Source organism: Pygocentrus nattereri, chromosome 17 (assembly GCF_015220715.1).
Source record: "Pygocentrus nattereri isolate fPygNat1 chromosome 17, fPygNat1.pri, whole genome shotgun sequence".
Lineage (NCBI taxonomy): Eukaryota > Metazoa > Chordata > Actinopteri > Characiformes > Serrasalmidae > Pygocentrus > Pygocentrus nattereri.
The window spans coordinates 36,684,900-36,706,829 of NC_051227.1; the positions used below are offsets into that span (position 1 = coordinate 36,684,900).

The 21,930-nt window shown below is 41.5% G+C and overlaps 2 protein-coding genes across 2 annotated transcripts; both read right to left on the reverse strand.

The window, feature by feature from the left end:
- Positions 1-12,867: 12,867 nt before the first annotated feature.
- Positions 12,868-13,827, reverse strand: LOC108436485 (odorant receptor 131-2-like). Its single transcript, XM_017713007.2, has one exon. It carries the CDS (start codon positions 13,825-13,827, stop codon positions 12,868-12,870), a length of 960 nt encoding a protein of 319 aa, XP_017568496.2.
- Positions 13,828-17,102: 3,275 nt separating this feature from the next.
- Positions 17,103-18,059, reverse strand: LOC108436484 (odorant receptor 131-2-like). Its single transcript, XM_017713006.2, has one exon. The coding sequence runs from the start codon at positions 18,057-18,059 to the stop codon at positions 17,103-17,105; it is 957 nt and encodes a 318-aa protein (XP_017568495.2).
- Between the last annotated feature and the right edge of the window lie 3,871 nt (positions 18,060-21,930).

Below are 21,930 nucleotides of genomic sequence, written 5' to 3' on the forward strand. Positions count from 1 at the left end.
AGTATTTCGGAAATACAGTCCGTAAGTTGCACTGGTTGAAGTCACCGGCAATGATAAACACGGCATCAGGGTGAGCCGTCTCTAACGCGCTGATGACGTCATGGAGTTTGCCGAGCGCTGCCGCAGTTACCCCGCGGATTAATATATACAGATGTTAAAAATACAGCGCAGAATTCCCTTGGTAAATAATAGGGATGACATTTTAACAGCAGGAACTCCAGATCTGGTGAGCAGTGCTTATAAACGGTCCGTATGTCTCTACACCACGCGTTGTTTACAAACACACACACACCTCCACCCTTAGCCTTACCGGAGGCTGCCGTGCGATCTCCGCAATGCACAGAATGAGTCTCTAGCTGGATAGCGCTGTCCGGTACTCTGTCTGAGAGCCATGTTATCCTAGCTCTCAGCTCGTCCAGCTTGTTCTCCAGTGACCGCATGTTAGCTAGCAAGAGGCTAGGCACTGGTGGTCAGCTAGCGCGAGCCTTTAGCCTAGCATGCAGCCCTCCCCTCTTGCCTCGCTTGCGTTGCCGCCTCTGGAGCGCTCTCCTCGGATCAGCGTGCTCACTCGCGGTCGGTAGGTCTGGGTCTTCCTGGTGGTGGTGGCTGCGGGAGCGGACAATGGGTTGTAGCTCCGGTGGAATAAAGCCGCTAAATCCGTGCATGTTGTCTTTTGCGATGTCCAGCAGAGTTTGTCTGTCATAAGTTAAGAGTGCCTGGCACTTGTGCACTGTAAGGAGAGCATTAATGCACAGAAAAAGAAGAAAAAGCTGGCATTCTTGAGCAGAGCGAGCAAACACGTCTGCCTCGGGGGGCGCCATGTTGCCACATGTAGCCATGGTGGTTAGCACTTAAATGCTTTTAGTATCTGCTGATAGCTACTTCTAGCCTTCCAGTTTTAGCATTTCTGTACTGTTAGCCTTTACTGTTAGTCACCTATAGCGTTTGAACTATTGTTGCTGTTCCGTCCTGCGTTTGGATGCTCTTTCTCTCCTTTTCTCCTAAATACAGCTTCAGGAAACATGTCTGTTCTACTACTGCTCGATCTCAGCGCTGCCTTTGACACCATTGACCACAAAATTCTCATAGATAGACTGAGAACTGGGTTGGACTCTCAGGAACTGTCCTAAAATGGTTCAGTTCATACCTTCAAGGAAGGAACTTCTTTGTGGAAATGGAAGGTAACGTTTCTGAGACTGTGCCAGTGCCCTGTGGTGTACCCCAGGGTTCAATTCTTGGGCCACTCTTATTTAATTTATATATGATTCCTCTAGGTGAAATCATGCATACTTATGGGATATCTTACCACAGCTATGCAGATGACACTCAGATCTACATGGCTCTCTGCCCAAATGACTACGGTCCCCTAGACTCACTGTGCAAATGCCTTGAGCACATAAACAAATGGATGAAACAAAACTTTCTGCAGTTGAATAAAGATAAAACAGATTATTTTATTTGGGAATAGCAATGAAAGACACAGACTAGCTGCCTATCTAGATTCGTGAGGCCTAAAATCTAAAGAACTAGTACGTAACCTTGGTGTACAAATGGACTCTGATCTCACTTTTAACAGTCATGTCAAAGCTGTCACCAAATCAGCTTTCTATCACCTCAAAAACATCAACAAAATCAGAGATTTTCTGGCTAAAGCAGACCGGGAGAAACTCATCCACGCCTTTGTTTCTAGTAGGATTGATTACTGTAATGGGCTCCTAACTGGACTCCCAAAAAAGACAATCAAACAGCTTCAGCTGATTCAAAACGCAGCTGCCAGAGTTCTCACTAGGAGTAAAAGAAGGGAGCACATCACTCCTATCCTTAAATCCCTACACTGGATACCAGTATGTTGCAGGATAGACTTTAAGGTACTATTACTGGTCTATAAATGTCTTAATGGTGCAGGACCAGTATATTTATTAGATGTGCTCCAGCAATATGAGCCGGGCAGAACTCTCAGATCATCAGGAACTGGTCAGTTAGTGCAGCCTAAGGTAAAAACTAAACACGGAGAGGCGGCATTTAGCTACTACGCTGCTCTGAAATGGAACCAGTTGACAGAGAGCATTAGAAGAGCCCCAATAATAGACACTTTTAAATCCAGAATGAAAACCTTCATGTTTGAGCAGGCCTTTAGCTCAGTTTAATCCACTTTTATCCTGTAACGGCACTCTTATGCTCATTCATTTAACTTCTTTTATATCTATTGTTTTAATTATGTTTTTAAAATTGTTTTTTTTAATTTACATAAATTTTATTTTATTTACATTAATTACATTTTTCTGTATTTTTTCATTTGTAAAGCACTTTGAAAGACCGTTGTGTAGGAAAGGTGCTATATAAATAAACTTGCCTTGCCTTTTCCCTTAGTTTCCAGGTGGACCTTGTTGCTGTGATGGACGTCTCGGTTTTCCCGGCGTGTGGTTGGCTGCTCCTGTTGGCGCCGGTTATAAAGGGCCTTTGATGTCGGAGCAATGTGGAGCGGTTTTCTTATTCGGTCTCGCACGGTTCCGCTCCCCTGGCTGCCCGCCAGTCGACAGGCCGGTTTCTTGTTCATTTACTGACCTACAGGTTCCAGGTATCAGTAGTGTAGTGAGGGTAGTGTTTTTGTAGTTATTTTTTTCTTTTCTTTTGTTAGGTAAATTAGTTATATTTCTTTTCTTGTTATTAGGCTTTTTGTTTGTTGTTTTGGGCTTGGAAGGGTTTTGAAGCTGTTATAGCTACAAAGGGTGGGCCGACATCATATTAAACCCTATAGATTAAGAATGGCATAGAGAGCCTCACCTGCATGAACTGACCCTCCTAATGATGCTGCATAAACTCATACTATCTAATCAACCATTGCACCACCTGTTTTTACCCATTTTGTAATATTTTAAGGCTGTTTGCTATCTGGTGTCGACCAGTGGAGGATGGGTTCCCTTGTTGAGTCTTGGTTCCTCTCAAGGTTTCTTCCTCTTAGGGAGTTTTTCCTTGCCACTGTCGCCATTGGCTTGCTCATGAGGGCTTGGACCCAGATTTTTCTGTAAAGCTGCTTTGTGACACCTGTTGTAAAAAGCGTTTTATATACTTTGACTTGAACTGCCTATATTTTTCAGGGATGGCCCATTCTTTCTCAGGACTAGACCTTTCCTGGATGCTGTTTTACCCTGCATTACCTCTTTTAAAATGGAATAAATTACATTTACAAAAAACAAGTTAATAAGGTAAACATTTTCACTTAAATGCAGGCGAATCACTGTTTTGTTTTTATTTGTATTTATAGGTTGACCCTAGAGGACTGGCAACATGCAATGTTGTCTGAGTCATTGTACCGATTGTTTCACGCTGACGGTAGGGTTAGTGTGTGATGCAGTACCCCATCAAGCCATGGACCCCAGTTATCAATGAGCCACTGTGCAGGCTGGCGGTGGTTCCATACGGTCAAGATGGTGGCGCGACGTGCGGTCGCTGCGGCTTACGGCTCTCCCCTTCAGTGCTCTTTTTTGTTGTTTTTGTACTTCTTTTCTGTTTGTTTGTGCACTTTCTGTTCTGCGAACATCCATTACACCCGCCAGAATCTTTTGGACATCGGTGCCCAGCACCAGTTTGCTGTTTCGAGTGACTTTAGATACACACATAACATCCCAGACGACATAGCGAGACCGCCGGGCTCTCCGTGGATTGTTATCGGGTCTGGGAGGCAGCGCAGACGGAGGAAGGAGAGGAAGCAGAAGCGAGGCCGCAGGTCCGGTGCTATGCTAAGGCTAAGGAATCAACCACACAAGCCACCTCTCCCGAGCCTCTATCTCTCCAATGCCAGATCCCTGGTGCATAAAACGGACGACTTGGAACTACAACTTGCTGGAAATCGCCATGTTCGTGACTGCTGTGTCTTGATTATTACCGAAACCTGGCTTCATCCGGCGATACCCGATGCTAGCGTGCAGCTAGCAGGCCGCACTCTGCTGCGCTGGGACAGGACTGAGAACTCCGGCAAGAGCAGAGGTGGGGGGCTGTGTATTTACGTGCATGATAACTGGTGTAACAACGGGACAATCATAGACAAACACTGCTCCCCAGATCTAGAGTACATGTCGGTAAGATTTCGGCCCTTTTCGATGCCTAGAGAGCTAACAATAGCGATCGTAACAGCTGTATATATACCGCCAGACGCTAATGTAAACAAAGCGCTCTCTCTCCTGCTGAACACCGTAAACGAGCAGCAGCGCGCTCACCCTGACGGTGTTCACGTGATTGCAGGAGACTTTAATAAGGCCAACTTGAAGACGGTACTACCGAAATTCTACCAGCATGTAAAGTGTTCAACTAGGGGGGAGAACACTCTGGATCATGTTTACACGAATATTAAGCACGCGTACAGAGCCATACCCCTCCCCCACCTCGGACAGTCAGACCATCTTTTCCTTCTGCTCTCCCCAACCTACACCCCCCCTACGGCGCAGAACTAGGCCCACCATAAAGACTGTTACAACCTGGCCTGACAATGCACTCTCAAAACTACAGGACTGCTTTGAACAGACAGACTGGGACTTGTTTGAACACCAGGAACTGGAAACATTCACAGGAACGGTGCTGGACTATATCAAGTTCTGCATCGGAAATGTGACTGTGGACAAAATCATCCGGGTTTACCCAAACCAGAAACCATGGATGACCAGCCAGGTCCGCTCTCTCCTCAGAGCCCGGGATGCCGCCTTCAGGTCAGGCGACAGAGCTATGTACATCGCCGCTCGAGCTGACCTGAAGAGAGGGATTAAAAAAGCCAAGGCGGACTACAAGAGGAAAATAGAGTCCCACATGTCCAGCAACAACTCACGGGAGGTGTGGCGGTGCATACAGAACATCACAAACTTCAGAGGCTGTGATGTGACAGCAGGAGTACTGAGTGCACCGTTGGCAGAGGAGCTGAACTGCTTCTTTGCTCGCTTTGATGCATCTCAGCAGCACTCTTCTGCTCCTGCCCGACCTCCACCCCCACCCGGCTTCCACTCCACTCACTGTACAGGAGCGCGATGTCAGACGGGTGCTCCTGGCAGTGAACCCCAAAAAGGCTGCTGGTCCTGATGGAGTACCCGGCAAGGTGCTCAAAACGTGTGCCAACCAGTTCGCCCTCACCTTCACCAAGATCTTCAATCTCTCCCTGGCCCAAGCCATCATCCCGCCCTGCCTGAAGTCAGCCACAGTCATACCAGTGCCGAAAAAGTCTACCATCACCAACCTTAATGATTACCGCCCTGTGGCCCTCACACCGGTAATCATGAAGTGCTTCGAGAGATTGGTACTTCAGCATATCAAAGACTCTCTGCCCCCAGACTTCGACCCCCACCAGTTCGCATACCGTGCAAACAGGTCAACAGAGGACGCCATAGCAGCAGCTCTCCACTTTGCACTGAGCCACCTGGAGCAGCAGCACAGCTACGTCCGAATGCTCTTTGTGGACTACAGCTCTGCTTTCAACACAATCATCCCGGACATTCTTATCACCAAACTGGGCACCCTCGGACTCCCCCCCACCCCCCCCTCACATGTGCCTGGATCAAGAACTTTCTCACTGACCGGCCCCAAACTGTGAGACTTGGCCCCCACCTCTCCTCCACTCGTATGCTTAGCACCGGCTCACCACAAGGCTGTGTGCTGAGCCCCCTCCTGTACTGCCTCTACACCTATGACTGCAGTCCGGCCTGTGACAGCAACCTCATCGTCAAGTTTGCTGACGATACCACAGTGGTCGGACTCATCTCAGAAGGAGACGAGACAGCCTACAGGAAGGAGGTCCTGAAGTTGGCAGCTTGGTGTTCAGAGAATAACCTGGCTCTGAACACCAAGAAAACAAAAGAGATCATCGTTGACTTCAGGAAGCACAGCACCGACCCAGACCCCCTGTCCAACAACGGCGAGTGTTTGGAGAGGGTCTGCACCTTCCGGTTCCTTGGAGTCCAAATCTCTACCAACATCACCTGGACAGACAACATCACAGCCGTCATCAAGAAGGCTCAGCAGCGACTACACTTCCTGAGAGTCCTCAGGAAGCACAACCTGGATTCCAACCTGCTGCTGACCTTCTACCGCTCTTCCATCGAGAGCCTGCTGACGTACTGTATCACAGTGTGGTACGGCAGCTGCACCATGGCAGACAGGGAGAGGCTTCAGAGGGTAGTAAAGACAGCACAGAAGATTATTGGCTGCCCTCTCCCATCCCTGATGGACATCTACACCTCCCGCTGCGTCAGCAGAGCGAAACGCATCACAATGGACAGCTCGCACCCCGGATCTGTACTGTTTGACCTGTTGCCCTCAGGAAGGCGGTACAGATGCATCAGATCAAGGACAAACAGACTTAAGTACAGTTTTTTCCCAAAAGCAATAACACTTCTCAACTCACAGATGCACTGATAGTCTATCCCCAGACTTCCATCACCACCTACATACCAGTCTATTCCCAGACTCCATTACCAGCTACTGTGCAATACTCTGCATACGGAAATGTGCAATCATACTGTACATGTATGTACATTATACTGGAATATGTGCAATACTTAGCAATGTGCAATATTTAGTGAACATACAATACAGCTGTAAATATCTCCATATTTATATCTTGTAAAATTTTTAAATTTTGTTTCTATATTTATATTTATTTCATATACATATATATAGAAAACGCATAGAACTGTGCACAACCCCTCCCCATTCTATTCCGTGTCATTTGTTTACATTGTGTGTTTGCACTGAGATGGAGATGCTCTTAATCTCATTGTACTGTGTATAGTGACAATAAAGGCATTCTATTCTATTCTATTCTATTCTACTGGTGTGGGCTGTGTTATCATGGCATGAGGTGGGTCCAGTGCTTTTAAAGTCACAGCTAAAATTTTCTGGGCTTGATAGCAAGTTTAAGTTACTTTATCTCAACTGACTTATGCATGGCAGCAAAGCTTATTCTCCCACTGTTTCTTGTTCTCTCCAAATACTGTTCTGGGCAGGAAGAGTTAAGGACCTTCTCAAAGTAATCTTTTAGTAGATCTTTCTTCATCCACACATGATTGTGAAATAGCACATTGGTGACAAAAAAAAATATTTTTCTACCACAACCACATACACCAGTGTGTTATTTTTACACCTGGCTATGATCACAAAATAAAGACCGTTCCACACCAAATGTACATGAAAAATGCCATGAAATTATACACACTGGATGCAGTGTGATTTTTAGGAATATTGCAACCTCATTCAAATTTTTTTTGCAGCAAAAAAAAGGAGCTGACAAAATGTCTTCAAGTGATGAAGACGTTCTTTTGCTGCTAGCAGAAAAATGTAAACAGGTACATCAACTTTAGGGTACATCCAATGTAACAAAAAAGGAGCACGAAGAACTTTACCATCTTATACAGGAGCTGAAACATCATAATAAGCACTTCTGCACATATTTTAGATGTAAGATTATAAACACCCAAAAATTAATAGCCTGCTTAGAGATACTTTTAGAGAAGAAACATATTTTCTTTATTATGTAAGCTTTTTAATACAGAAAGTATCAATTGGCAATCATCATGCATCGCATTGTATGTCACAGAGTCATGAGTACGGGGGACTTATTTAGAACCATAGTTGCCATGTCAACTGTGGCAAAAGTCGACTGCAATGTCCTCATGCAATGGATATACATGAAGGAATAGTAAATGTCACTGGCAACAGAAAAGCTCTGGAAAGCTGCTGCATCAAGATTCCTGGAAAAGTGGAATTTTACTAATTGTATTAGTGCACCCACCTTGTCTATTTCTCTTTGCACCTAAGCTGGGGCCTGTGTCACAGGTTATTATGGCAAATGAAGCTTTTACAATCAAGCCCTACCTACTGTGACCCTACCCATGGAGATGTCTTCAAAAGGGCCGGAGGCCCAAAATTGCATTGATCTCAAGGCTTCTATCAGGCAAAATTGAACCACTTAGTAGTCAATTTCCCTCATTACTGTACACCAGCATAACAATTCACACAACAAACTATTTTGCCCTAATGTCCATTGCTTACAAACAAATCAAAACAGGCTTTTACATCTGGCTTAAATAACAACAGAAAGACAGTTCAACACCTAGATAAGCTTAAGCATCAGAATAATTTGTTAACAGGAACAGATGAAACTATGACTCCTATCACCTTCAATACCAAAGACAATTGCATGGTTTTGATTATCAAAGATAGCTGCTCCTTTGAAATTCCCTGAAAAAGGTTTCCTGCTGGGCCTCCCTGTGAAATTCCCTCAAAGGGATTTCTTGTCCTGTTCAACCTCGCACCTATTTTGTGTATTCCTGCCTGCATTTTACGACAGTGTCTGGCCTGATGACCAAAATTATGGCAGTAATGACATTCAGATAACTTATCCTTCCTGTTGGAAGTAAAGTTCTGCCTGGAGCTTGGGTTAGAGCTACTCTCTGTGAGTACATGTATAGATGCAGGAACATTGCAGAAATCCAAATCACAGTCTATCACAGGTGATCAAGCTCATCTTTAAGGTTCCTCCATTTGGTTTTACGGCAGTTTGGAACAGCAGTCACTAGTGCTTGCCTAAGATCTGATTGCAGTGACACAACAAGTTGTCTAAAATGAGGACTATCAGTTATAGTATCAGTGTTATCACTACTGCATTTAGGAATACCAGAGTGACACAGGAAGACTCTTTCAAAACGCTCACAGAAATCTGCAGCCGATTCTCCTCTTTTCTGTCTGCATTTGGTTATTTCATTTTATTTTCCAATCAGTAGTTCTGCGACATTTACAGCTGATCCAGTCATTAAAAGCTTTCCAACTCCTTTCAATGTCAATGTCCTGGCCTTTGTCACCCAACGCATCCAATATCTTATTAGCAAGCTGTCTACTATCTGTTACGTTAAGTGCTTGGCTTGCTATGGCAACAGCATCATTGGGGTGCAATAAGTAGAGGGTCCTTTTCTTTTGCATGAGATCAATGAAGTCAAGCCCCATTTCCCTAGGAGGTTTAAATTCCTTGGACAGCTTGTCCAAAGTGGCTGCATCTAAAGGAACACGATCAACTTCTACTCTCGTTTGCTTAACTTCTTCTTCTTCTTCTTCTAACTTCTTCTTTTGGCTGCTCCCTTTAGGGGTCGCCACAGCGGATCATCTGCCTCCATCTTGCCCTATCCATTGCCTCCTCTACTTTCACACCAACCAATCTCCATGTCCACCTTCACTACATCCATAAACCTTCTCTGAGATCTACCTCTTCTCCTTCTACCCGGCAGCTCCATCTCAAACATTCTTTGCCCAATATATCCACTATTCCTCCTCAACACATGTCCAAACCATCTCAACCTAGCCTCTCTGGCTTTATCTCCAAACTGCTCCACCTTCACTGTCCCTCTTGCTTAACTTCACCACCCTTATTAAGGGCCTCAGATGATCTAATAGTGATTGGTCTCATCTGAACTGCCTTATCGCTTGTAGGTTCAGAATCCTCATTAGAGGAGGAGGTTTCTGATCCATCAGAGTGGATTGCTTCCAATTCTGGATATAGGGCCTACAGGTACAGACTGGCACTGACGTTTTGATTTAGAATTACAATTGGTCTGTTGCTGTTCAACCTTGGTCAGTGATTTGCTTAGGTTTTTTTACATGTTCTCTGGGCATTCATGGCAGCTATTTTATGCTTTTTACATTCGCTGTTTAGCTCTAGGATCTTTCCCTCAGTTCCCTTTAGCTTACCCTCCATTTTCTCTCACAGGGGAGTGACTGTTTTAATAAGGAAGAATATCCCATTCAGGGTCCTGAAGTGTGTGGAGGATGAGCAGGAACAATATGTGACAGTGTGGGAGTTATGTTTGGTCAAACCAAGGCATTTACGAATGTGTACTGTTCCCAGGTTCACCCTTCTAGCTTTCTTGAGATATTCTGAGATTTCCCTGATCTGGGGTAGGATATTATGGTTGTGGTGGGAGACTTTAACTGTATATACTTCATGTTGTGATTTATCCTGAAATATAAGCCTAAGGAAAAGGCCAGCACACCTGCTGTTGAGTCTCAAGGTCACTTGGAAACGGGCTGGGGCTAGCCCAAGCCTTGAGCCTGTGGTCGACCAGCTCAACCCATGTCCACGATTGCGTTGGAATGGGTTCTCACAAAGTTGGGAGCATGAAATTGTCCAAAATCTCTTGGTGCTAAAGCTTTAAGAGTTCCTTTCACTGGAACTAAGGTGCTGAGCCAAACTCCTGAAAAACAACCCCACACCATAATCCCCCCCTCCACCAAACTTTACACTTGGCACAATGCAGTCAAACAAGTACTGTTCTCCTGGCACCCACCAAACCCACTCATCCATCGGCTTGCCAGACAGAGAAGCATGATTAGAGACCTCCAAACTTCATGTAGCCTTCAAGATTAGCTCAAGGACAGAGCAAAGAGCACTTAATGTAATGGGTTTCCATGGCAGAGCAGCTGCACCCAAGCATCACATCACTAAGTGCAAGGCAAATTGCTGAATGCAGTAATGTAAAGCCCGCCACCACTGGACTCTACAGCAGTGGAGACATGTTCTCTGGAGTGACTAGTGATTGACTCTGCAGAAAGTTGGCGACCTCTGTGCACTTTGTGCCTCAGCATCCGCTGACCCTGCTCTGTTATTTTACATGGCCTACCACCTCGTGGCCAAGTTGCTGTTGTTCCCAGTCGCTTCCACTTTGTTATAATACCACTGACAATTGACTGTGGAATATTTACTAGTGAGGAAATTTCACGATTGGACTTGTTGCACAGGTGGCATCCTATCACGGACCATGCTGGAATTCACTAAGCTCCTGAGAGCGACCCATTCTTTTACAAATGTTTGTAAAAGCAATCTGCATGCCAAGTTGTTTAGTTTTATAGAAGTGACTGGAACACCTGAATTCAATGATTTGGATGGGTGACTGAATACTTTTGTAAATACAGTGTACTCTCATTTAGAAAACATGTTTCCATTTACAATCAATGGTTTCATGAAAGGTCATAATTCATACAATAACATGTTCAGGTTCTTAAACAATGAGGAATCAGTGGCCTAGTGTTTTCTCTGGATGCAGAGAAGGCATTCTACCATGTAGAATGGTTGTACTTTTATTTGTTTTGGAAAAGTTTAATCTTGGAGCTAATTTTATTAGTGGGTAAAAGTGTTGTATGAAGATCCTAAAGCATTAGTCAATACAAACACTATGAGGTCAGAGTGTTTTACTTTACACAGCTGGACTAGACAAGGGTGTGCTCTGTCACCCCCAGTTCTCTCACTAGTCACTGAAACATTGGCTAAGGTGATCAGAGTGGAGAACTCTGTTGAAGACTAAAAATCATAAAATAACCCTCCATGCAGATGACGTTCAAAAATTTATTTCAAACACCTCAATACCAACCCTTATTAACAACATCGATTTATTTGGATCCTTCTCAGGCTATAAAATCAACTCTACAAAGTCAGGAGCTATGCTTGTAGGTGGATTAAAATTAGCATCTACCACTACCCCAACATTTCCTTTCAAGTGGACTTCAGAATTCAAACAGTTATATACAGTCAATTTTACATCCCCTGTTGGAAAAGATAAGGCAAGACCTAGACGGAACTTGCTAACTGTTCCCTGGTTGGGGCGCATAGCACTTTTGTACCCAATACAGATGATTCAGGTTTGATTTTCTAGCAAGGTGGTGAGATACAAATAATTGGTACAGTTCTTTCATATGGAGTACACGAAAAGCAAGGCTTTATTTTGATGTTTTGCAATTACCAAGCTCCATGGGTTTGGACATACCAAACATGGGACTTTATTGATGGTCTGCATATTTAAGATATATCTTTGAATAGATAAACAGTTAAAAAAAAAAAAAAAAAAAAAAAAACCTCTACATGGTTGGACCTTGAAAAGTCCTTATCAAGATATCCTGCTTCTGATCTTTTACTCTTTAAACACTTCAAATCAGTTGGAGAGAGCTGTGATAATCCTGTAACTACAGTTATACTTAAGGTATAACTAACTTAGCATTCATTATATTACTGGGATTTCACTGATTGTCTGCATCAGTTCCATCAGTAACAATCAGAATCTGTTAAATTTGTCTGTTGAGATTGTGGAAACGGTCTAATTGTGCCTTGGTAAACGGTTTAAAGGCAAAAGCCAAGAAAGAAATATTCAGAAAAAAAGTATTCTGTGTTTTGATTCTGTTAACTGTAATTGACCAAGGACCACAATATGGCCCAACGTATTATTACGCACTTCTGTAACCTCAAAACAGCACCAACGCTTTCCACGTAAGGCCCTAGAGTTACTGAATATGCTTTAATATGTAATAAGCTTGGAATTTTAAGAGGTTAAGTTCAATTGAATTTAATAACAGCACAATTATTATTACAAATAGTAAAAAAAAAATGTATTACCTAAAGAGGCTCATAGGCTCTATTATTCAATTGTACTGAATGACGTTACTGTACTGTAAAATCTAAAAAAAAATATTGTTGTAGTCAGCCTGGAAAATCATTGAGGCAGACTTTACTGAAATGTAAGACAAGGCAAGGCAAGTTTTTTTTTTATACATAGCACCTTTCAAACACTGCTGTCAATCAAAAAAAACAAAAAAACAAAGACCATTAAAACAAAAAGAACATTAAAACAAAATGTGACAAAACAGTACATTTACAACAGAATACCATTCAATTAAAAATCAATTTAAAGAAGTTAAATTAGGATAGTTAAATCAAATTAAAAATGAAAAGTTAGATTAGGATTTTAAAAACTTGTGTACCTGATTACAGTGAAGAGTTAAGCATTTTTATTAACTTACACATATATTGTAAAATACTGTGCAAAAACTTTCAAATGCTGATTTATTCAGTTATATAGGTCTTACTTTGCTTCGAATGGACAAAGATTGGGAAAGATTATCAACACCATAGCATGCATAATGTCTCAAAACAATAAAAAATCTCTCATCTCTGAGACCATAAATCAGTGGACTGAGACAACGTGGTGCAATCATAAAAACAACAAAAATGGAGTACCTAACATTAATAAACATCATAACATCACCCTTCCAAAATGCTATTTCTACATATGGTGTTACAAACTGAACTATGGACAGAAACAGCTGAAAGGCATGAAGTATCACAGTTCGGAGACTCTTGTTGGTTGATTTCTTATTGTCAGAGGAGGCGGCTCTGGCTGCAATCATTATTTTGATGTAGGTGAACAAAACAACAACGATCATAAAGAAGAAAATGATCTGGAAAATTAAAGCATGTGTTTGTGCCACCCACTCTTCCCCCAACAATAACTCTACACTACACAAAGCATATGAGAACAGAGCACTAGAATGGACCGTTGAGAGATAAGCTATAAAATTAAAGATTGGGGCTATGGAGCTGATACCCCATATGATAAAAAATCCAAAACATCTATTCCTGCTGGTAGAGAAGGCAGCATGTCTTAAAGGCATGCATATAGCAACATAGCGCTCCAGACACATTGCCACAAGAGTCAGTGGAGTACAAATGTAAAAAAAAGTCATTGCTAAACAGAGGATAATACAAGGAATCATGTGGATGCGGTACTGAAAACCATAACAAATAAAGAGGATATTGTTCACAACCATGAAAGCAGAGTCAACAAACAGGGTTTGTGCAAACAAAATGTAGCGAGTGTCCTCCCTGAATACCTCCTTTTTCAAAAAGGTGAAAATCATCAGGCCGTTCACAAAGAGGAAAATCCCCACCAACACCTGCAACACTGGCATTTGTCTCAAAACAGTATACATCAGTAAGTCCATATTAATGCTGCTGTTTACAGTGAGCTGCATTTCTGCAAAAGGTACATACACACAATAATAAATGAAGCAAAGATGAAGACCTCTTAAAACCCAGAAAGTCAATATTGAAGTCACAGAAAGCAGTGTGCAGAACTTGAAATCACACAGCTCAGGTATTCAAATGCTTTTTCAAGACCTCATGGGTGGAGCAATGATTTTTCCTCACCAATCATCACACACTAACATTGGTGACAGTGACATTTAATAATGAAACACTTCAAACACTTTTTTTCTTTTTCATTATTTAATTAATCCTCAATTTTTGGAAGGAAATGGAAATTTCTGAGAAATGCCATCCATACCCCTACCACAAAACAATTCTGAACCACCCTTTATTTGTGACTGGAAATAATTATATTGCCCAAATTATTCAGTCAGTTCTGGCTTTTGTTTAGCTTATTTCTGTGTGTGTGTCAATTAACTGGTCTCGCAGTTTCAGTTCTTATTGATCCTTGCTGGCTTGCCAAAATTTACATGTAACACTTGTATGTAATACGCATGTTGTGGCTTACCTGAACAGAGAGTAAAGATAACCAATGGACTAGTTAGGTTCGCCCGTGAAGCGAGAGACTTGAAAGAATCAAGACCAGATATGAGGTAAGTCATGAACTGTATTGAAAATTATGTAAAACACAGATCTCTCAACTTTGACAGAATACAATAAATAAAAGTACACACACAAGAAAAAGTTCCCTCAAGGAATAAGCAGTGTTTGGTCAACCTTCCAGGTATCAAGGTATTGAGAATCAGAGGTAAGTGATTCTAGTTTCCGTTAGTGTTTGCGTTATTCAATATTATTAATCAATGCTATTAACCAGTAATATTTATTTCAGGTTGAGATACTCGCAGCCCTCAGGCAAGTATTGATTATTATAACCTATTTACAGCTATTTTAACAACTAATTTTGCTCTCTTTCTTTTCCTTCTAGGCTCTTATAGATTCCGGTTCCTCCGGTTAAGGTAAGTATTATCACTGGGTTATGGTTTAGTTTTGATGTTTAGCGTTTACCCCCTATTTAGAAAACAGTAATTAATACTCATTTCTTCTGTTATTTCTCTTTAGATTTAAAATCACCTTCTCAGTTATCTAACCCAAAATAACCTCAAAAAAACAAAACAAAAAAAAAAACAAAACTATAAATTCAGCCACCAAGAACAAAACCAACAATTATGACCAACAGCAATAATCAAGATAATCAGCAGAAAAACCAACAAAAAAAAAAAAAACAAAGACACGTATCAAATGAGTCATTAATCAACAGTTTTAAAATAAAACAGAATTATCCTCCTCAATGTCTCTTTTGTCAAGATCGATTCACTTAAATATCAAGAGTTAGTCCTGTGACTCAGTGGGTGACTTTTGTAACCAATACAGATGATTCCTGTTTGATTTTCTAGCAAGGTGATGAAATACAAATAATTGGTACAGTTCTTTCATATGGAGTAAACGTAAAGCAAGGCTTAAATTTGATGTTTTGCAATTACCAAGCTCCATGGGTTTGGACATACCAAACATTAGACTTTACTGACGGTCTGACGGAGCTGTGATAATCCTGTAACTACAGTTATACTTCAGATATGGAGGGGTGTGTGGTGTCTTGAAGGAAGGTGAAAATTAACTTCTGTTCGAACATCAATTATTAATAACCCGGGCAGTCATGATGCAGGCTTTCAAGTCTGCGCAGCTAAAGGCATTAAAAGGTTAGCAAGCCTTTTTAAAGATAGGCATTTAATTGTCTTACAAACACCCGAGTTAGCAATATCATTTATGGAGACAAAATTTTAGATTTTTACAAATTCAGAGTTACATTTTCAAGGACACTTCATTGACCAACAATTTTCATGAAACCTCTAGAGAAAGACTCCTATTGTATCCCCTTGGGAAAATATCAATGAGCCTATTTTACAATGTGTTGAAACTTAAACCAGCAACTCATACATCTGAGCTTAGGAATGCTTGGGAGTGGAAACTGTGTAGCTATAAGTGATGAGGATTAGGGGAACATCTGGAAACACGCAAAGTCCATTTCTGTTTGTAACCGTGCAAAAGCAGCCTCACCACTCTGTCTGAAGTGCTAAACGCAGAGAAGGTCTATTACCCACTGTTTTTGGGCATGGTATGTGGCAGTATTAGGCTAAGATAGAAGAGAAACTGGGAACATCTTTGAAAATGAGGTTGATTTAGATCCAATATCTTTGATTTTGGGTATTCTCAGTGAGAAAAGTAACTTCAGTGAATGAAAGAACAACGACATACTTACCTTTGCAGCAAGGAAGAATATTTTCATACAGTGGGTTACTGACAAGGTTCCAACTGCAAGTGGCTGGCATAAGATCTTAAGAGAATTAATGGTACTGGAGTATTTAACCTGTGCATTACGTTCTAATACAGACCACTTCTACAAGGTATGGCATCCTAATACTAAGTCCATTGAACTAACTTAGAATCCATTTTACTATTGGGATTTCACTGATCACTGATTGTCTGCATCAGTTCCATCAGTAACAATCAGAATCTGTTAAATTTGTCTGTTGAGATTGTGGAAACGGTCTAATTGTGCCTTGGTAAATGGTTTAAAGGCAAAAGCGAAGAAAAAAATATTCAGGAAAAAAAAAGTATTCTGTGTTTTGATTCTGTTAAGTCTAATTAACCAAGGACCACAATATGGCCCAACGTTTTATTACACACTTCTGTAACCTCAAAACAGCACCAACACTTTGCACGTAAGGCCCTGTAGATACTGAATATGCCTTAATATGTAATAAGCCTGGAATTTTAAGAGGTTAAGTTCAAGTGAATTTAATAACAGCACAATTATTATTACAAATAGTAAAAAAAAATAAAAATAAAAAATTACCTAAAGAGGCTCATAGGCCCTATTATTCAATTGTACTGAAAGACGTTACTGTACTGTAAAATCTAAAAAGTTTATATATAGCACCTTTCAAACACTTCTGTCAATCAAAGTACTTTACAAATGAGTCAGAGTCAGAGTTGTTCAAACAAAGTAAACGCAAATACAAAAACAAAGAACATTAAAAAAATTAAAACATGACAAAACAGTACATTTAAAAGAGAATATCATTCAATTAAAAATCTAATTAGAAGTTAAATTAGGATAGTTAAATCAAATTAAAAATGAAAAGTTAGATTGGGATTTTAAAAACTTGTGTACCTGATTACAGTGAAGAGTTAAGCATTTTTATTAACTTACACATATATTGTAAAATATTGGGTAAAAACTTTCAAATGCTGATTTATTCAGTTATATAGGTCTTACTTTGCTTCGAATGGACAAAGATTGGGAAAGATTATCAACACCATAGCATGCATAATGTCTCAAAACAATAAAAAATCTCTCATCTCTGAGACCATAAATCAGTGGACTGAGACAACGTGGTACAATCATAAAAACAACAAAACTGGAGTACCTAACATTAATAAACATCATAACATCACCCTTCCAAAATGCTATTTCTATATATGGTGTTACAAACTGAACTATAGACAGAGACAGCTGAAAGGCATGAAGTATCACAGTTCGGAGACTCTTGGTTGATTTCTTATTGTCAGAGGAGGCGGCTCTGGCTGCAATCATTATTTTGATGTAGGTGAACAAAACAACAACGATCATAAAGAAGAAAATGATCTGGAAAATTAAAGCACGTGTTTGTGCCACCCACTCTTCCCCCAACAATAACTCTACACTACACAAAGCATATGAGAACAGAGCACTAGAATGGACCGTTGAGAGATAAGCTATAAAATTAAAGATTGGGGCTATGGAGCTGATACCCCATATGATAAAAAATCCAAAACATCTATTCCTGCTTGTAGAGATGGCAGCATGTCTTAAAGGCATGCATATAGCAACATAGCGCTCCAGACACATTGCCACAAGAGTCAGTGGAGTACAAATGTAAAAAAAAGTCATTGCTAAACAGAGGATAATGCAAGGAATCATGTGGATGCGGTACTGAAAACCATAACAAATAAAGAGGATATTGTTCACAACCATGAAAGCAGAGTCAACAAACAGGGTTTGTGCAAACAAAATGTAGCGAGTGTCCTCCCTGAATACCTCCTTTTTCAAAAAGGTGAAAATCATCAGGCTGTTCACAAAGAGGAAAATCCCCACCAACACCTGCAACACTGGCACATGTATCGAAACAGTATACATCAGTAAGTCCATATTAATGCTGCTGTTTACAGTGAGCTGCATTTCTGCAAAAGGTACATACACACAATAATAAATGAAGCAAAGATGAAGACCTCTTAAAACCCAGAAAGTCAATATGGAAGTCACAGAAAGCAGTGTGCAGAACTTGAAATCAGCTCAGGTATTCAAATGCTTTTTCAAGACCTCATGGGTGGAGCAATGATTTTTCCTCACCAATCATCACACACTAACATTGGTGACAGTAACATTTAATAATGAAACACTTGCCATTCATAACCCTACCACAAAACAATTCTGAATCACCCTTATTTGTGACTGGCAATAATTATACTGCCAAAAGTATTCAGTCACCCATCCAAATAATTGATTTCAAGTGTTCCAATCACTTCCATGGCCATAGTTGTATAAAACCAAGCACCAAGGCATACAGACAGCTTCTACAAACATTTGTGAAAGAATGGGTCACTCTCAGGAGCTCAGTGAATTCCAGCGTGGTTCCGTGAATAAGTCCTGCCATAAAATTGCCTTGCTACTAAATATTCCACAGTTAACTGTCAGTGATATTATAACAAAGTGAAAACATTTGGGAACCACAGCAACTCAGCCATGAAGTGGTAAGTCATGTAAAATAAGAGCGGTGTCAGCGGATTGTGACAGTCACTTTTAAGTGCCTTAGACCCCGCGAATGCGCACTACAATGTTAATACTTGGAGAGAGAGAGAGAGTGTGGAGATGCCAATAGTTATATGCACATGGTGGATAGCTCTAGGTTGTAGCCTGTATGTTCTGCCTACTGCTGTTATTCTGGACTGTGATGAGTGCAGTGTGTGTGCTCCCCAGCCCAATAAATGTTCTCCATTACACCGCACCTGCTGACTCCTGCGTGTTCCCTTTGGAGGACCGGGCAAGTACCTGTCCACCCAGTAGCATCTCTCTCCCTGGGAGCATTCACCCCACCAGTTTCCATCACAATTTGGCGCCCATACTCGATGGTATTGGAGCCTTCAACTTTCTATTCATTCATTTTTGGCTTTTGACTTATTTTCGCCGTTTTCCTGTGTCGTTGACTTCTTGCGTCCTCCCATACAGGGCTAACAGGAACTAACGCTAACTGGCTTAGTTCATCATTGTGTGTGTCAGCTAGCTACACTTTGTGGACTGTAATTTGGGAGATTGTTGGTCCGTTTTATATTATTGGGCACCCAGCTTCGCATTTTTCCTATTTGTGTAATCTGACGACTACTGCTCTTTATTTTTTTGATACCGGACATGAATTTTTTTTCCGGTTTTCGCAGACTTTTGGCTCCATTAGCTTAGGACGGGTGCTATGCTAGGCCTCTGGATGCTAACATTAGCCTCATGGGTTGCTATGAACTACAGCTGCCCCACCTTATTCAGTGAAGAGACTGCTGTTTGTGTCGTGGGACATGTTTAAGGACTTTTCTCCAAGTATCGCTCAGTTTCGGAAGGTAATGCATGTTTTTCACTTTTGCTGGACTGGGTTCACTTTAAACCCAAAAGCAAAACTTTTTTTTTCTGCTGGTGTTTGCTCAGGCTACAGAGAGGACTTTGTACTGTTCTGGATATTTTGCTTGCTTTGTCAGGACACTTAATGCCATTTTTTTTCATGGACAAAGATTTCTTCGCACAGCTGTTGGTGTTCCGTGAACGAACTTTTCTGTGACTGTATGCGCTACATGTCTGCAGTGGGACTATGTGCTGGAAACGGGTGTGTTTACTGTGCTGAAAACAGGTGTGTGTCAACTTGGCTTGCAGGTGCATAGTGCTCCAGACTGCTTCTGGGAAGAACAAGTGAGACTGTTGCTATTACAAGTTTTATTTTGTCGTTACCGCACTTATTGTGTGTTTCAGATGTTAACTAGTTTATGTGTAGTTACATAACTATATATTGGTTAGTAACTGGAGAATATTCACATGCTCTAAATTCAAGTCAACATTTCATTCACTATAGTCACTGATTTTGTGTATCTTTTGAGACTGATGAACGTTATTGCATGTCATTGGAAAATGGATGCTTTTGATGATCGTTTGACACTGATCACTATGAGACGTGCTATCGTATCTGCACCTCTTTTGAACACTTTAGAAAGTCAAGTTTAGTTAAAGCATCAGGAAATGGGAGTTTCGTTTCCTCATTATGAAAACAGACTGAAATTTTGAAACAGAAAGACTGACTCTAAAACTACTCCTTCTAGTCAGAGTGCAACATGGTCTGTCCCTTTGAGTACTTCCATACCTTATATACCTGCTCACACTACATGCACTCCTAAATCTGGCCTGCCTGGGGCTTACATGAATTCGGTCATGCATGGTGCCCAGGGTGAATCTTCCCCTGTTACACGTCACCTACATATCTCACCTTCTGTTGGGGTTAAGCTTAGTGCTTCCTGAAATGCACACCAATGCTCGGGTAGTTGTGCCACATCTGACTCTGCTGCGTTAATAGCACTTCCCACGTGCTTATTTCACTGTTGCAGCACTCACAAATGGAGCCACCAAAGTTTAATGGTTCCACAGGAATTCCACCAATGGAATGGTTGTGTGCTGTAGACGACTTTAAACAAAACACAGGCTTTTCTGATGTACAGACCACGTTTTCTGTCTGGAGAACCTAGTCATTGGTCCCAAGTACTCAAACAGCACTTGAATAGCTGGGATGACTTTTCTGAGCTCTTTAAAAAAGCTTTTCTGCTTTCTCACAACCAGGAGAGAATCTGGAAGAGTATTCTTGATGAATACCGGATGAACCCCTTCCAACATTTGTGGCATATATGTTGAGTGAATTCAAAAAGCTCAGATATCCTTCTCCTGAACTAGATCAGATCAAACTAATCTGCAAACATGCTCAAGAAAACCATACCATTGCTTTGTATGATACTCGTATATCCTCACAAACTGCATGCTGCACTCGGGGACACAGAGACTCAAGTAGCCCTCCAGCTATTCCTACTAAATCAGCCAAGGCTGTTGTCTGCTTTCAATACTCTTTACCTGGTTATACTTCACATACTTGTCCCCAGTGTAACCCTAAATCTTCTCGGGGACCGGGGCAACAGAGAACGTGTAGCTGAGTTTTCCCCACAACACCAGGATGGTTCAGGCACACAATTTGGGGACCATGAGCAATGTACAAGAGAAAAACCAGACACCAAAGGATGTGAGAAGTGGGACACAATGTCAGTGTGTTTCCCAACAGTCCTCCAGGGGGCCAAATGTTTCTAGTAACTATGACTACCACTGCTAAAGTACATAATATAGGGTATGTAGCAGATTCTTCCTCTGATGCTTCCTGGAACAAATTTCTGGATAAGTGTAAAACTCAAGAACCAAGTTGTGCCTGCAAAACTTGACACTGGTGACTCGTCTGCTGTGTTAGCAGATTATGTTGACAAGGACATATCTGGAAACATGAAGTGTGAACCATGGACAGCTCCTCCATTGAGGTTAGCCAATTCATCTTACTGTGACCCTGTAGGAATTACATGGCTGCCTGTCTGGTTCCAAGGTTAGCCAATTCATCTTACTCCATTGAGGTTAGCCAATTCATCTTATTGTGACCCTGTAGGAATTACATGGCTGCCTGGTTCCAAGGCCAGCACTTTTCATCATTTCATGATCCTGACTTCAATGTCCTCACTTCTTATTCTTGAGATGGATTTCATCATCAGAGCTTCGATTTCTATCCATGTTCCAAGCAGAACTGTTATCCGTGGGACGCACAATGTGCCTGGTGGGGTGGAGCATGAAGACGAACTCTCAAGCGCTAACTTTGCGTTCTTTGGAGGGACCAGACTCACCTTACTTGGAGCCTTGTGAGTTCTCTGTTAATCTAGATGATGCAGCTCTGAATTCTTTGCAGAAGGAGGAACTGGGAAATCTGCTGTCAGATTTC